At 36.0% G+C, this 17,903-nt stretch overlaps 1 protein-coding gene across 1 annotated transcript; it reads right to left on the reverse strand.

Annotated features, from left to right (window-relative positions):
* Positions 1–1,612: 1,612 nt before the first annotated feature.
* Positions 1,613–16,369, reverse strand: zgc:92242 (uncharacterized protein LOC436899 homolog). Its single transcript, XM_048176632.1, has 6 exons — positions 16,219–16,369; positions 14,492–14,872; positions 7,276–7,423; positions 6,003–6,093; positions 5,171–5,441; positions 1,613–2,170 (listed from the first exon to the last, which is right to left on the reverse strand). The coding sequence occupies exons 2-6, from the start codon at positions 14,670–14,672 to the stop codon at positions 2,022–2,024; spliced, it is 840 nt and encodes a 279-aa protein (XP_048032589.1). The 5' UTR covers positions 14,673–14,872; positions 16,219–16,369; the 3' UTR covers positions 1,613–2,021.
* Positions 16,370–17,903: the final 1,534 nt, after the last annotated feature.

A 17,903-nucleotide genomic window follows, 5' to 3' on the forward strand; every position in this document is an offset into this window, starting at 1 on the left:
TTCCCACACACAACAGAGTCTTTTTTATCTCCCTTCAGAAAATCCCACTGCAGCAGGGAATTGTGTGTGTGTGTGCATGTGTGCTTAAAAGGTTTACGATGCCTGAGTACCCCTGTCCTCCTCGCGCTCAGAGAAACCCCCCACCTTCCTCTTCCTCCAGGAAGCTTCTTCAGAGCATCTGAGTGTAACGGCAAAACAGTCGTGGTCTTTGTAGAAGCAGAAGAGACAGCGAGATAGAGGGAAGCAGGGAGAAAGAGAGGGGGGGGATATCAATTCTCCTCTCATGTAAAAATTCTAGACCGGTTTGGTCACTACAGAGACGACAGGCATAAAGTATCGACTGGAGTTATAGAGCAGCTTCCCAAAACTCTGCAGCACCTCGCGTACAGCAATGATACTGTTTATAAAATATTAATCTGTTCTCTCGCCATCCGCACATCAGAGATATTTCTACGGTAGGTAGCCATCGTTAGTTGAGTTTTGAACACACATCCAGCTCAGATGAAAAAAGAAAACAACTCTGATGGTTTATCATTGCAGATAAAAGCAGTGTTAGGTAAGTTACTCTAAAAAAGTAATTAATTGGGCTACTATAGCTACTTATTTCATCTTCAACAGTGTAATTAGATTACTGTACTAGATACTCTATCTAAAAAGTATTGGATTACTTATTACAAACTACTTTCAAAATTTCATATCAGCCTTGTTAAACAATACAAGGAGAACTGTAGTTTTGATTCTTTCATATAAACAATATACAATTGCATAAATTATTCTTAAACTGACCAAAGTGTGTAAAGGAAGAAATTTACATTAAAAACATACATTTTAACATTAAAATTATTTTATGTTAAATCCACTATTGTTTTTATAGAATTGTTGTATCCAGTATCCAGTAATTTTACAGACATTTCCGTATTTTTTGCCACTTTTATTTATAGATGTGAGCCAGACTCAAACTCACACTGCCTGTTGAAAACTGCTAAATCACTTTGAACACTACTACGACTACATCTCCAACAGAATGATTCAGTCAGTACTGGTGTTCCTTTAACATCATCTTGAAGAAAAATCACCTGTAAACCAGTTTATGAGACTGAGTGACCCATCTTCTCTACATCATCTTTACTTTCCCTCCATCTCCCTCTGTCCTTCTGTGCTACCTCTATTTCCATGCACCTCCATGTCTCTCTTTTTCCACCGCTGATTCTTCAGAGGAAGCGAGGAATGGAAGGAGATAAGGGAGAGGTCAGTAACTCTGCTGCATGAGCTCATTTGAGATGATAGGGTCAGCATGACGGCCCAGCGCTGCCGTCTGTCTTGACCGGTCAGATGCGCAGATGATAACTATCCCAGCTGCTGTTTCACAGTCTGGAATGATTGACTGTATCCATCATGAACCAGATGCCACAGAGTTACCAGACATGTGGCAATAATATGGAAATACATTTTGAAGGTTGATTGACTGTCGATTATCTGTTTGTTGCTTTGAACTGGAGTTGTGTATATAAAAAATTCTGTCTGTCTGTCTATCTATCTATCGTCTGTCTGTGGAGGACATTAGAGGGCCTGGAACAGCATTCCTGGTTAAATTAGCATTCAGTTCTCAAAATCAGTTAAAATGGTTTTATTTAATACATTATGGCACCATTATTTACAGCCAGAAAAAAAGATGAGCCATTATCTATAAAAACATTAACTTTGGTCTTTCTTCACTTTCTTCAAGGAAACAAAGTTTATGTAAAAAACATAAAACAAACAATATTACGTAAAGGCAGTAGAACAAATCTTAGTCCTTTTGAGACCATGTTCTCCTGTAAACACTGTCAAAACTGAAGAGTGCTGGTACGAGCTGGGTCATAAAGAGCGTTTGATTTCTTTACAATGTCTGTCGCCAGCTGCGTCCACTCCTGGATCGGCTCATACTCTCAGGTATGCGCAAGTCCTTCTAGTTTTTTAGTCCATTTTGCAGTTTTGTGCATAAGAATGTTTTTCAGCTGTGCAGAGTGGCACTGTTGTGTTTATCTGACAGAGGGTGAGGTCTGTAGGTGAGCTGGCTTGCAGGGGATCGGTGGTTTGACACATGGGGTACTTGTGGTGTTGAAGTTCTTCCTAAGCTGAGCCACACGACTGCCATATGAAAGACTGCTATCCTTCTCTTTCACCACTCCTTTACAGACAGAGACAAAAGATTGTATCATTAGACAAGGAAACAAAACATACTCTCTGATGAAAAACCTAGTGAGGTGCCTTGTTGTCTGCTGTCTACTTGGGCTGCATATACAATGTTAGTATGTTGCTAAGATAAAAAAAACATGTTTCAACTAAGTGTAAAAATACACAGCAGGTTAGAATATGGGTAGAATTAGATTCATGATTTTTTTTTTATTGAGCTGTTATTTTATAGACACACACATACACGTGTATATATAGTAACATTTAACTTAATTTATTAATAATATAAATGATATATATATATATGCCCATAATCATGCATAACCACGCCTATGATTCCTTCAAATGCTGCTTACATAGGCAGCTCATTGGATTTCGGTTCAGAGCCACAAGTACCTTGCAAGAGGTCAAAGACTAAGGAAATAATCAAGCAGAAATTTGTGATTGCGAGACTTTGACTGTCTGTAAATCACTGCTGACTTTAAAAATCTGTTAGACCCCTGACACAAGCCCGTTGGGGATTATAATACATCCACAGCTGTCTCTCTCTCTATCCTCCTTTCCACCCACTCAAGGCAGGTCTAGAGGTCACAAGAGGGAGAAGCAAGGAGAGCGACAGCAGTGAGAGGAAGAAAGTAAAGGATGAAGGAAGTACAAATAACATGAGAGTGAGGTAGAGGGTAAAGGCTACAGGAGTGATGACTCAATTTGAATGTGTTTAACGGGGTGAGACAGGTGGTCAGGGAATAGGTGAAGGGGTGATTGAGGTAGAAGGAGGCAGAGACAGAGAGATGGGGGAGGACACTCATGGGGACCGCGGTGGTTGACTTCAGAGACAGATGCTGTGGAGAGTGAGACTCAGAGGAGAGGCCAGGACTGTAGACAGAGGAGGACTGTATTTTTAGACTCTCCCTGAGGGGTCTAAGCCTGGAGTTCCACCCCCTTCATGCTTTTCTTGTGAGACAAACTCTCTGCCAGCCCTTTTTTTCTTCCGCACTGACGTGGGGGTCTTTACTATGGCCTGTACTCGCAGTTTTTTCCCTTGTATTCACGTGACGCAACCTCTATTTCTAAGTTGCAAACAACAACACACCAATACAACACAAGACTGTTCTCATAATGACTGAAAACATCTAACCAGATGCAATGTGGGCATATACACTCTTCCAAATAATCTAAAATAAAATCCAAATAATCTATTACAATCTGAGAATGCAAAGCACAAAAAGACATTTTAGAGACATTCACACTAATGTTTAGATGTACTTTAGATGTACTGTAAGTTTGATTTCAGTTTGATAAAAAGAGGAATTTGCCTTTAAAATGTAAGTCTAATTTTTGTGAATTATACATATATACAATTAAATATATAATATTTTACATTTACATGCTAATTAATTTGATTAGGTTCTGGTATGTTATGCTTTGATTTCATAGCTTCAATCACACAGCATTTTCAAGTTTCACTTCGCATTGGCAAAGTTTGCTGTCGCAGATTGAAAATAAACAACTTCCGGTCGCTGTCCTTTCAGTGTGAATGGTTGCTGTTGCTGTAAATCGCCTGGTCTCATTTTTTAAATGAATGACTTTTGGGCTCTTTGTTGCTGAAGATTGCTTAAGAAAATATATGACGTCGGTAACGTGACGCAAGCAGTACAGCGTGTAAAAACTAGATCGTTCTTACTAACAGCCCTGGTTCTAAATAGACAGCTGTGTTGATTATAGTGGGAGCAATCTAGTTTTGTCACGTCTCTCTCTCTTTCTCTCTCATGAGTTGAGCCGCAGTTCCTGTTGATGCTTCTCTGGCTGTTCCCTGCAGCCGTGACCCCCTGACTGCGTTATGCTGTCGCCATGGAAACGTGGGATCAGCGCAAATTCCCGCTCAGGCACACACATACGCGACCGCGCACGCACAGACTCTCTCTCTCTCTCTCTCTCTCTCTCTCTCTCTCTCTCTCTCTCTCTCTCTCTCTCTCTCTCACACACACACACACACACACACACACACACACACACACACACACACACACACACACACACACACACACACACACTCCGTTGTGTATCCACTTTAACAACAAACAACACCTGACTAACATCTGCCCTCCCAAGCTGAAAGTCAGGTACATGTACGTTAATATCTTTGAATCCTGTAAACTCGTGTTTGTTTGTTTTCTGTTCCTAAAGAAGTTTGGTTGTAGTTTTGTGTTGGTCTGTTGGCAAAGCAGCATTTTAGTACACAAACAACAGCGCAAAGTTCCCTGTTTTTGAATATTAGCCGCAGCTGCTAAACAAAGGAAAATGTGGCAGTGACTGACGTGTCCTGCAGGTGGCGCACGCAGGCCTTACGTGCTCCATGTTGGTTGTGGTAATGATACTAGAAGTCCACTAGATGGCGCTTGCTCTCCACTGTGCCTTTTTAAATGTAAACTTGCCATAAACCAAATATAAATGTTGATAGTTAATCCCCAAGAGGTCAAACTAAATGTATATGATGATATTTATTATCTGTTAATTTTATATATTATATATGTAAATAAAGATGTATAATGTTTATATATAATTGTTTATGTATGTGTGTGTGTTATTTAAAATATTGTAAATATTAGTTTACATTTTATAAATTATTCAATGTTCATTGCTAGAAAATGGAAAGATTACACAAATTAGGGTTTCATTTATTTAGACATGTCTTAAATATTGGTCACAAACCTTTTAGAAAATGAATTAACAAAAAATGACAAACTTTATAGAAAATAAATAGATAATACAATGGCTCATATAAGTTTAGTTTGACTTTCTGGGAATCGAAAACCAATATCCTAACCTAACCTAACCTAACCTATCCAATGCAATTGTTATTATTATACTGGATGCAGATAAATGTTGGTAATACTGTGTTGTGTTTTCAGTTTTGCTTGTTCTGTGGTGTTTTTGTAGTTTATTGTTCAAATAATACCTTGAATTATTTCAGATTGTTCTTTTATGCTCTTACCTTTGTCTGTGGGTGTGTCCAGTGGGTGTGTCTTGTTGTTGATTGATATCTGCTCTTTCATTGCTCTGTGCAGTTGAAGCTCTCTCAGCCTTTCTGCTACGTTTGTCTCTCTGTTGCTCATATGTGGTCTGTAAAGGCCTGTGTCCTCCTGCGCACTGCCTGAGTCTGAGTCATCTGTTTGGCCCCTGCTGTCATCAGCTGACTGATCAGAACCGCTGTCTTGCTTGAACTCATCTGAGACTGTTGTAGAATCGCTGAGCTCCTCTGGTTTCTGGGGCAGATTGAATGAAACTCATTTGTAAACACTTATAAAAATGAGAGTTGACAAATTCAGAAACACAAAGAGAGGAGAAGGAGTATTGTGTGTGTGTGTGTGTGTGTGTGTGTGTGTGTGTGTGTGTGTGTGTGTGTGTGTGTGTGTGTGTCCCTCTGGCACTGTGGCACTGATGCCATCTGATACCGTTTAATTCTCTGCCCAGGCTCTAAACCATCTGCTCAGGGGAGCCTGGCCAGTCCAACTATACACACCCATCCTCTTATTATTATTGCTGCTCTTATTATTAATATCACACACCCACCCACACAATAAATTTTACAATATATTTGTTCAATAAACATTTTTTTGAACTATGATTGGTTGCCATTTTATGTCCAATATGACATTGGTCCTGAAGCAAAACCAGTTGAGAAGCACTGACCTAATAGTACCCCCAACTTTTTTTTTTTTTTTAAATTTTATTAAGACATTATTTAGTACACATTGTACACACACACACACACACACACACTCACACATATACATACACATACATAAACACACATAAACACACACCTTAAGCAGTAGCTGGATCCCTGGTTCTGTGCTGATTTGTTGTGCTCTGTTGGGTTTGGTCATGCTGCTCTTCACAGATTCAGCTTTTGCTCTGTAAACAAAGAGAACACATTTAGATCTCTGTTTCGAATATTTGGATAGTTATTATTTGCAGTAATGCTTGTATTTTCAGTTATACTGTTAGAAGAAAAGTTTCTATAATAACATATAGGGTTCTGTCAGACACTTCATATAAAGAACCTTTTAGGGGTTCCCATCATGGGATCATTTTAATTAATTAAATAAAAAAAAATTAATTCACTTTTAATTTTAATTAAATAAAAAAGCTTGTAAACATACTATATCAGTAAAAATTGTTAGCATTATGCAATCATTTAAAACATTTCTGCTTATATATAGAACCTTTTTGGAATAAAGGGTTCTTTAAAATTCTTTAAAAATCAAGAGTCAAGAACCCTAGTGTTCTATATTGAACCCAACTGAAGCCTTTTTTTCTAACAGTGAGTATACTTTTTTTTTTTTTTGTATATATTTTTGTTTGTTAGTTAGTGTGTATTTCTGCCTGCTGATCTTATCAAGGTTTATGATATGCCTCTCTGGAATACTTGACTCTGATTGATCTATTGCTGTATTCATCTGTTAGATATTTAGCATAATGACCATTGAAAAATGCAAAACCATTTTCTACATATGCTAGACATTCAAAAGTTTGGGTTTGATAATTTGATTTTTTAAAATGTTTTTGAAAAGTCTCTTAAACTTACCAAACTGCTATTTGTATATGATCAAAAATACAGTAAACAGTAATATTGTGAAATATTATAACAGTTTAAAAGAATTGTTTTCATATATTTCAAAATGTATTTTAAAAATGTATTCCTGTGATTGCAAAGCTAATTTTTTAGCATCATTAGTCTTGAGTGTCACAGGATTCTTCAGAAATCAATCTAATATGCTGATTTGCTGCACAAGAATCATTTCTTATCATCAATGTTGAAAACAGTTGTACTGCTTCATATTTATGTGGAAACAGTAATATTTTTTCAGGATTTTTTGATGAATAGAAAGTGCAAAAGAACACCATTTTATTTGAAATAGTTTTCTATAACTTTATAAATGTCTTTACTCTCACTTTTGATCAATTAAATTAAATATCCATGCTAAGACCATATAAAGTTAAATCAATATTTTGTGTCCAGTGTACAGTCAACCATAATCCTTTTAATGGTGTATTTCTGCCTGCTGATATTATTGCGAATAGAGAGCATTGTACCTGTTGATATTGTTAGGGTTGGCCTCTGTCTTGTCCCTCAGCTCGGACAGAATGAGTTTTGGAGATTTGAGGTAATCTGATTCTCCGATAATACACACATGCACGTCGCCATCACTGCCCAGCCGCCAACTCACACTTTTACAAGGGCCTGAGGACAAAACGATATACATGTCAAGAAAATCAATATCTGAGAAACACATTAAATAATTGAGCAACACAGAAACAATTAATTTAAAAAGACTAAAAGAGACAACAGAGACAACAGTTCACATTTAGTCCATATATTGCTTTTTGAACACATAATGGGTAATTTTGAGGTTTAATATTTTGTAATTTCATGTTAATTAGATATTCTTTTCTGAACCCAAGGGCTCAAGGTTTGGAATCACCAACGTAAAGCGTATTTCTCCATTGATGGTCTTTTAAATCATATTTTGTCGTGTCATGTTTTTTTTGGGAATGCTAACAGATGGCTTACCACAGGCATTACAGACCAACTTGATGCTAACCAGCCAAACCCTCCCTGATCCCTTGATTTCATGATTACACTCTGTAGTGTGTCCTTTTCACAGACAGAGGGCGCTGTGACATTGAGTGAAATTGATCCTGTATACTGTAAGTCACCCACTTAGGTTTAGAAGTGTGTTAATGTCATTCAGTGTGTAGAAATTCATGCCAGTGTTCATCAGACTTGTAACCTTACAGACACTTGCACCAACCCACAAAAGCTGCGACTCTTTCCCAGTAACCCTCATCATTATTTCAGTGTGATTTAACCTTCTCAGATTACACGAAATGTGTGAAGGCATGAAATGAAGTGTGATCAACTGAAATGTGGTGCTTATGTAATACTGTAGGCACACAAAGATCCTTTTGCGGATTATATGGGACCGTAGTTCATCTAACTACATAATCTAAAAGAACATTGTAATGCCACCAATATCACTGTGGGAATTAGAGAGAAAAATGTTTTAGAGAGAATTAGAGAGAATTTATAAATGTGAAACGGTTGTTCCAGCAGGGGACGATCTGTTTTCTTTTCCTTTATTTTGCATGCACGTAAGAGAAAACCTAACACCTCTCAGCTCCACCAGAATGGGTTACGTAAAGAACCAGTTCTCCAGGTTGACAAGAAGCGTTGCTGTCTTGGAGTGAGACGGATCAGATGGCTTCGCATCCATGCAGGGATGAATTTCAGAGGTTTCTGTTAGAAATCTCAGAAATGTTCAGTATGTGCTGCTGAAACTTGCACAAGTTAGATAATACAAAATTGGCATATGTCTTTGAGGTGTTATGGTTAGATCTGTCTGTATGTGTTTATTTGTCTGTTTGTGTATTGCTTGTTGCCTAGGTCACTGGGTTCACCCATATGCCACTCAAGACATGGTGTTTGTATTTGAAAGGTGTTGTAACAGCATGATGATAAATGTGTTATCTTGAGGAGTGTTTCTTAAAGCACTATGACTCTTGAGCAGCCCAGGGCTTAATGCGGCCAGAGAGATTAGAGATACACCTAGTAAAAGAACATCCAGAATTTGTGTTTATAACATCCAAGAGGAGACGTCTATAGCTTGGAAGCTCTGAGCTCTTTTTTTTCTTTGTCTCTTTTTGCCCCTTAAAGGAACAGTTCACACAAAAATGAAAACTGTCATCATTTACTCACCCTCATGCCATTCCAAACCTGTATGACAAAATTAGTTATTATTCAATTATGTCTGTTTTTTTTACATACAATTTTATTTTGTGTTTCACAGAAAAAAATAAGTCTGAATTACAAGAGGGTGAGTAAATGACGATACAATTTTTGGGTAAATTCAATTGTCCTTTCATGTATAATTGCTTAAAATAGGCACAAATGAGATGACTTTTGCAGTGGGCCTCGGCAAACTCCTAAAGGGTCCTCAAGATGACAATTTAAAATAAGACAAAACAAGCATTAAGTTAAAACAACTAAAAATCAAGATATTTTTATTTTAAATCCTCTTCGAAAAACCAGGATTTCCTGTGTCTTGAAAATCCTATATATAAGGAAGCCTAATGATAAAAGTGTGATTTCAATATTGGGAACAGTTATGTAGATTAATAAAATCCTCTAGCTCCTTGATAATTTTTTATACATTTTATGAATATATATTTTTCTACCTATGCCAAGCTCTAAAATATTTTTCAGGTAGATATTTTGAGACTAAAAAGTAACTTAAAAAAAAAAAATCCTTATATGGTAAATCACTAAATGCTGGAAAGGTTAGTTCTTCCAATGTTGTTGTGAACAGTGGGGGGGCCTTGGAGACAAAAAGGTTGAGAAGCAATGAAAATGTGCATAACAGCTCAGATTTTGATTTAGATTGCATACTTTGGTGTCTTGGTAAATGAGAGCTCTGTTTGAGATGTTGTTGAGATCATTTTCTGAAACAAATGTGAGACTATGAGAGAAAATTAGATTAAAGGGACTGTCACGTTAGATGTTTTGTTCCTTTCACTTCCAATAATACATATGTGTAATGCAAGAGCATAAATGCAAGCATATGCTCATACAAAAGTTCAGGTTTGATGAAATCTGAACTTGCACTGCAGAAAGACATTTAACCAATAGATTATCTACATTTCACAGATTAACTTTAAAAACAACAGGGAGGAAATGGATTTACAGAGTTTAAGAGTTTAAAGTATCAATAGAGAAGATTGTGTATGTTGATATTTTGAATTAAATCGTATATTCTGTTATCAAAAATAGTCCTGGAGTGTGACATCACATCCTGCTGCTAATACTCAATGACGCATATTAGGTGTCTGAAGTAATTCCACAGGCTTAAATCTAGACCACACCTCAATCTCCTTGCTCCCCATTTAATCTCAAGTGCTGTTTAAGAGAAACAATTGACATATTAAAGAGATCTCATTGGTTATTTGTCAGTGGGCAGTGAAAGTGTCTCAGGTACAAAGTTCCAGCAATAGCTCATATTTTTTTGTGTCTGTGTACAGAAAGAACTGCCAACAGAAACTTCAACAGCAGTATTTATCTCGACTACCCCTGACGCAGAGCTGACATACAGTATCAGCTGAGATGACTGAAACCAGCTACAAAGTGCTGAGCGAGAGAAAGAGAGACAGCTGCGTTTCACAATCTTGCCATTGACATGAACTGTGAACCCCGTCAGTTGTGTCCATGGAGAGAAAATCAAAAGAGTATACAGAGAGAGATTTGCCTTCATTTACTTCGTCACACTGAAGTAAATGAATGAGAGTTACTGCATGACACAGCGGCTCCCTTTTGTGCAGAAGCTAAACACACATCACAAAGGCCTTGTGTCACATGTAGCTCATGTGACTTGACGAGATGAGAAACTGAAGCCGGTGGAGAAAACCAGAGCTATTGATAGAAACGTTTACGAGGACATTAATGTCCCCAAGCAAATGTTCCCTTAACCGTCAATTCCTGTTGGGTTGGATTCCAAGAGATCTTGAGTTCAAGTTCTCACAGAGGTTACAAGCATCTGATGTTTTGAAATTCCATATATTTATGCCATGCTATGCAAATGTCAGGGTTTTTTCCTCATACTGTCATTTGCAAAGCATATTATTGGCTTCTATTTTTTTTCTCTCTATTCCAGGTTGCTCTGTTTTTGCATGTCTTCTGTTTCCCGTAAAAAACAGTCCATGCCCAAATCTCTTGTAAAGCACAGCATTAAAGTGTTAGAAAGCCCTGAAATTTGTAGAGGAATTTACGACGGTGGGACCCCTACGGCATTACAGGGGTTAGATACCAAAAAAGGCTCAACTACTTGAATGCTGATGCTATGGAGATAAACTGTAATCTACCGCAAAGTGATTTGCTTGTGAGTATTGCGTTGTGGTGCAAGGCCAGTGTTGAAAAGCTGGAATTTGGCTCTGGTTTCACCCCTCTAGCTCCAGAATGTCTCTGCCGTATGTTATGTGACTCTTTTAGGTCACTTAATTTCCTTTGGCCTTAAAAATATGTGCTCACCTTGAAATGACGTTATATAATTTCGCACAAGTATTGATTTTCCTGTTACATCAGTGAGGGCGTGTTAAAAGATTTATTTTGAGTTCCTTATAATGTGCTGCTATAACGTAAGTTTGCTGTAGTTGCGTAAAAGAGTGAGTAGGATTTAATAGATGTTATTCATTTTCTGATCGGCTACGTTCACACCAGGGGTGGTCTCACTAAATCAGGCTCTAAATGTTTTTAAATAGCGTGGCTGCAGTGAGATTTTGGTTTTGAAAGAAATTAATACTTTTATTCAGTGACAGTAAAGACATTTATAATATTACAAAAGATTTCTTTCTATTTCATATAAATGCTGTTCTTTTAACTTTCTATTCATCAAAGAATCCTGAAAATGTAGCACAACTGTTTTCAACACTGATAATAATCAGAAATGTTTCGAGACTTCTTAAAAAAAAAACAGTTTAAAAATCTAGGGTAGTGTAAATCGTACTTTTTTCAGCATCACTTTCTATTTAAATTAAGCTCTTTATTTGGTTACTATTTTACAGAACTTCACGTTGTGCAAGAAAAGTAGATGGTGAATTGATTTTTTTAAGAGACAACTTTATGAACATTTTCTAGCATTTTAAAGAATGTTTTAGAATTTTAAATCAATATTTTAGGTGTCTACGGCTCTGTTCATGCAGCACATATCAACTGAATTTTGCTCTCAAAATATATAATCTGTTAATTATATAATCTACTACAGAATATAAAATTTTAAAAGTGTTTGCTGTGTTTGAGCTATTTGACAGGGTAAGACAATTGGAGATGTGTCCTTTAATAGAATATATTTTATTATGAACCCTAACCCAAAAATATAAAGGTAATAAACTGTAAATGGACTATAAATATGGATTAAATATTTTGACTGTTGCAATCCGAATCGGATTTATGAAATCTGCATGAATCATTAATCAAGCACTGTTCGCTGTTGGCCAGAGGAGGACTGGCCCCCCGACTGAGCCTGATGTCACCTGTTGGAGTTTGGGTTCCTTGCCGTCCTCGCCTTTGGCTTGCTTTGTTGGGGACGCTTGATACTTGATATTCAACAATGTTTTTGATCTGCCTGCACTGTATGTGAACTGAACTGAGCTGGATGATGATATCACTATTTTCTCCAGTGCTGATATATAGATAAATTAACTAAATTAATAACTTTTAATTTTTACAATGGAATGAATCAATACTGAATTTACTTAAGCTGGACAATGACACCATTTTCTTAAGAGCTGCTGTGCAGCCAAAATTATTTACCAGTTATCACTGTAAAGCTGCTTTGACACAATCTGCATTGTAAAATGTGCTATATAAATAAAGGTGACTTGACTTGACTTTATAGAAAATATTGAAAAATCAATCTAGAAACCCTAGATGTACCTCTATCAGTAATAAAATGGGAAAATCAAGTGACGATTGGATGAAGAAGATTATGAAGCCAATTATTAATTAGGCTATTATTATTATTATTATTATTATTATTATTAGTTATTAGTTATTATAAAAAATACACAATATAATAAAAAATATTTAAATTAATTTGGTTATATGAACATTTGTTATGTATGTATGAACATACCAGCGTATTTCTCTGTCCTGTAACAGAACTGAACTATATTTAAGACTGCCGCTGTGTACAAAAAGAAAATGTTTGCCTCAAATGCCCAGTATATACCTGACTGGGTCTGTGAGGTCCAATTATGATGTCATACACAAAATAATGTGTAATTAATAACAAACAAGTCCTTTTGACATGTTTGTCATTTTGTAAGACAAGCAGAAGTCAGTGACTTCTGTTTGTGACATCATAATTGAACTGTTAATCCATTCAGGAATATATATTGAGATATGACTCAAATTTTTCTTTTTGTTCTGATGACGCGTTTCAGTTGAATTAAACCCTATGGAGAGATATTTGAACACTGATTCAGTTTGAGACACTGTTGAAATATTATCTGAAGCTCTAGAGGAGTCAAGATTATTACACTCTCTATTTATCTCACTGCTGTCTAGAAGTGATTCACATATTACAGATATTCTCATTGCGATTTTCTTTCCTGTGCGGGTTAAAGGAGATTATTTGGGCAAATGTTCCTCTGAGCAGCTGTAAGTTTTTATGTTTTAGGGTTGGTGATCCAGACTGCTGTTTGTCTTTTTTATTCCAGAGCTCTGTGTGTGTTTTCCTCTCTCTGTTGACTTTAGCTAAATGAACATCTATATTCCTCTCCCTCATTCACTTTATTTAGTTGTTTCTCATTCAGTAGCCCCATCTCTGTTGCTGTTTACGCAATTACTACAGAATTTCAGTCCTTAAAACTCTCTCTTTTCTTTATTTCTCTCTGCTAGAAATTAATCCTACTCCACTACCATTTCTCAAACAAAGAGCCTCTCTGTGTTCAAAACCAATCATGCACCAGGTCAGACATGTTTAATACCTGAACTGTGTGTGAACACCAGTGTATTTCTCTCTCCGAACAGAACTGAACTATATTCAGGACAGCTGCTGTGTGAATGTAGCCGTTTTCACTGCACTGCTCACTAAAATCACTCTTCAGAAGCTTTTCCATAAAGTTCAATTCAAGTATTGCAACGTGTTGTAGCCATTAAAGAAAACGTTTTTAGTTTCATATTATATTATTATTTGTTTAAACTTAGGTTTGATTTTAATCTATGTTGATTATGAAAATGAACAGCGTGGAGTAAGATACATCATAAGAGACGGGGGAATGGATTGAACGGCAGTATGTCGGGAGACATGGAGTGAGTCAGACATGATTTTTGACCACTTCATTAAGTTTTGTTTCTTGGAAAGCCTTTCTTTAAAGTGAATTTCATTTTATGAATGTTATATAAATTTCAATCAGTGTTTTATTAACCAATTTTCTGGATTTAACAAGTAAGAAGAAAACCAAGAAAGTTGTGTGGATTGAAGTGCGTAAGAAATGAACCCGCTACCATGGTTCCGCAACCTTGGAGTAAGGCTGAAACAAAACATGTCATCGGAACAAAAGAACAATTTGCGCCTCATACACCCAATATATACCCGACTGGGTCTGTGAGGTTCAATTATGATGTCGCACACAAAAAGAATGTGTTAATAACAGCAAACACTGTGACCTGTCAGAGACACACAAAAGCATATTTAGCTGCTCTGTATGACATAATGACAGATGTAGCAGTATTTTTAGAAGGGGTGTGAATTCATACCTTTCTTTTGCCGGAGCTTTTCTTTTTTTATCCCCTCTTTGCCCTCCTTCTCTTCCCGCTCCTTCCAGCGCCTGACTTGTTCCTCTCTCATTTTGAAGAACAGGATTTTCTTCTGTTCCTCATTCAGGGCCTCTAGTACATCAGGGTCAATGTACATGTCATCTAGGATTTGCTGCAGCATGTTGTGTCTGTATGTGTGTTGTAGGCTTTTGAATAAGTGTGCTGGTATATAAAATTGCTGTCTGAAGAGTCCAGCTCCTTTTTTGGAATTCTTATCACCCTTTCCTCAAACAAAAGCACCCTCTATCTTTCAGAGATTGGCATTTTAGATCTTGCTGCTGAGTTCGTTCCTGTCCCACACTCTGGCCATGTGATTCCAGTCTGAAAGAGAGGGAGAGAAATGGGAGGAGGTAAAGAAAGAAAGATCCATTACAGCATCTGTTGCCATTTTTGTTCAGCCCCTCTTTATGAGCGACTCCTTTATATCTCTGCATTAATTCATCCTGATTTCATTTGTAAAAAAAAAATAAAAAGCTTTCCACACTAATTCCCTTTTTCTGAAGAGAGCAAATATATATATATATATATATATATATATATATATATATATATATATATATATATAAAAATCAGGAGCATGAAAAAATGTTCAGTTTTGTTCCAATGACGCATTTCAGTTGAAATAAAACCCTATGGAGAAACTTTTGAACACTGATGCAGTTTGAGACACTGTTGAGATCTTATCTGAAGCTCTAGAGGAGTCACACTTGAGATTATTACACTTTCTCACTGCTGTCTAGGAGAAGGAAATCACATATTACAGAGATTCTCACTGTAATTTTCTTTCCTGTTAAAGGAGATTGTTCCTCTGAGCAGCTGTAAGTTTTGATGTTTTAGGATTGATGATCCAGACTGCTGTTCAATAGCAGTCTGTTTTATTCCAGAGCTCTGTGTGATTTCCCTCTCTGTTGACTTTAGCTAAATGAACATCTATATTTCTCTCCCTCATTCACTTTATTTAGTTGTTTCTCATTCAGTAGCTCCATCTCTGTTGCTGTTTACACAGATTACTACAGCATTTCAGTCCTTAAACCTCTCTCTTTTCTTTATTTCTCTCTGCTAGAAATTAATCCTACTCCACTACCATTTCGCAAACAAAGAGCCTCTCTGTGTTCAAAACCAATCATGCACCGGGTCAGACATGTTTCCACACCAAACAACTAACAAAGCCATTCAAAACAAACAAAGAAGCAATAAATTAATAAACATCTGTGTTTTTAATTAGAGTGATATGGAGCAAGCACACTGATATTGAATTTACTCAAGCAAAACCAACAATCTAAGCATGAAAGGTTAGAATGCAGCTGAAATAACATGTTAAATCTGTGTTGATGCAATCTAAGAAGACTTTGAATTTGGGTATGTTAAGGATGGACAATAGACATGCAGCCAGAGATTGGGACATTTACACAATGACTCACGGCACAAAAGACTCTGGAAGTTGGCAAAAGAGCAACTTAAACAAAGCAAGAGTGAAAGCAGCCGTTAGACCAATCATGAGTAACTCTGCCAAAATAGTCTGTTTTTCAGCACATGAGAGAGAGAGGATACAGAGAGATAAGATAAAGAGATCGAGAGAGAAGGAGAGAATAAAAAAGATTAGGACAAAGAGACAGCTGAGTGTGATAGTCTGCTGAGAAAGAGAGGAAAGAAAAACTAGTACTCACATTCAAAGCTGGAGAAGTGTGCTGTGGAGTTGTATTAGTGAAACAGGCTACAGCGTGTGTGTGTGTGTGTGTGTGTGTGTGTGTGTGTGTGTGTCTTTCTCTCGGCTGCTTTTGTATTTGAGTGTATTAGTGTGACATCATAGAATTCTTTCTCCTCCCTCTCTCAGATTCCTCACTCGAACTCTCCTTCCTTGTCTCCTCCCTCTCTATCTGTTTCAGTGTGCTTCATTGGCATAACAAAAACAGCTACATTTAAATTGTCAAATCACCTGGTTAGACTGATGTTGATACAGAAAATGGTAACAATTTACAGTATAGTTCAGTTGATTAACATTAGTTAACCATTGCATTAAATATCATGAACTATGAAAACAATCTTTAATGTGTAATGTTAATTTATAAATATGCATGTTTGTTGCTAATTCAGATTTTTCATAATACATTTTTTTAAATGTAATGTTACAACTTAAGATGTTAGTATTTGTAGAGATTAAAATTAGCCACAATCAATAAGTCCTGTAAAAGTATGTTCATTGTTACTGAATGTTTACTATAGTGCTAACTAATGTTAACATAAAACCTTGTTGTGAAGTTATAAGATCTAAGTTAATGGTACAGTATTAAAATGAAGTTCATACAAAAAATTACTAGAATCATTTTCTATCATGTTTTTAATGTCTCATAGTAATTTTGCAGGTGTTTTATGGGACTTAAAGACTTAAATTAAATTAAATTTAATTTAATTAAAAATTAAATTACTAGGATGTCTAACGTCTGAGAAAATGAGAAAAAGTATTGTTAAAAGGCAGAAATACTTGACAAAATGTGTTTAGTCATATTTACTAAAAAATAAGCACTGAATCAATTTAGTTTTAAAATATATTATTATTAATAAATTACATATAATATTATTAATAGTAATTTAAAAATAGAATATTTACAAGAAAACCACAAATCTGTTTAAATCATATCACATATTTTGTCATTTTTATTAATAGGCACATACATGGTCAAAAAAACAAAACAAAACATTGTCTTGCTATTATTCATGACTCAGACATTCTTTAATTCCCCCATGACTTGTTTCAGTAGTAGAATTGAACCCTATGGAAAAGGTTTTGATTCGAGTGGTTCAGTTTAAGACATTGTTGAGATCTTATCTGATGCTCTAGAGAAGTCATACTTGAGATTATTACACCCTTTTTAATGATTGATATATTACAGTGATTCTCATTGTGATTAATCTTTCCAGCAGCGGTTTTGGAACTTCTTCCAAATTAAAATATATATATATAAATTGATCTTAATGATTCAAAAATGCATATTATATAATTAATTTTAAAATACGTTTGAAAATAATAATTGATATTTTTTATCAAAGTATTTTAGCATTTTCACTTAAAGGTTACACTAGACATTTTAGGGTCATTAAATATAAGAAAAAGGTATAAATGTTTTTCATATACTGTATGTGTGAAATGTATCATGGTGTCTTCTATGCCAAAGACAATATAGATGCAAAAATGAGTCAGAGAACAATGATGTCCACACATCACAAAAACAATAATGACTAGCATCTCTATAGAGCTCTGACTGAATAGAGCTGTGAAAGTGACGGGGGTTGAGCTGTGAGCGAGCGTGCATGTTGAACAGAGGAGTAAAGATGTGAATTAAAGGTTGTTCAG

Source organism: Megalobrama amblycephala, linkage group LG23 (assembly GCF_018812025.1).
Source record: "Megalobrama amblycephala isolate DHTTF-2021 linkage group LG23, ASM1881202v1, whole genome shotgun sequence".
Lineage (NCBI taxonomy): Eukaryota > Metazoa > Chordata > Actinopteri > Cypriniformes > Xenocyprididae > Megalobrama > Megalobrama amblycephala.

What these genes read in the sequence shown, in the direction of transcription:
- zgc:92242 (XM_048176632.1), bottom strand. Translation starts at nt 14,672, where the DNA reads ATGCTGCAGCAAATCCTAGATGACATGTACATTGACCCTGATGTACTA. An exon ending in AAAGCTCCGGCAAAAGAAAG is followed by an intron (nt 7,424 to 14,491) that starts GTATGAATTCAC and finishes TTTTGTCCTCAG; the next exon opens with GCCCTTGTAAAAGTGTGAGT. An exon ending in GGACACACCCACAGACAAAG is followed by an intron (nt 2,171 to 5,170) that starts GTAAGAGCATAA and finishes CTGTCTGTAAAG; the next exon opens with GAGTGGTGAAAGAGAAGGAT.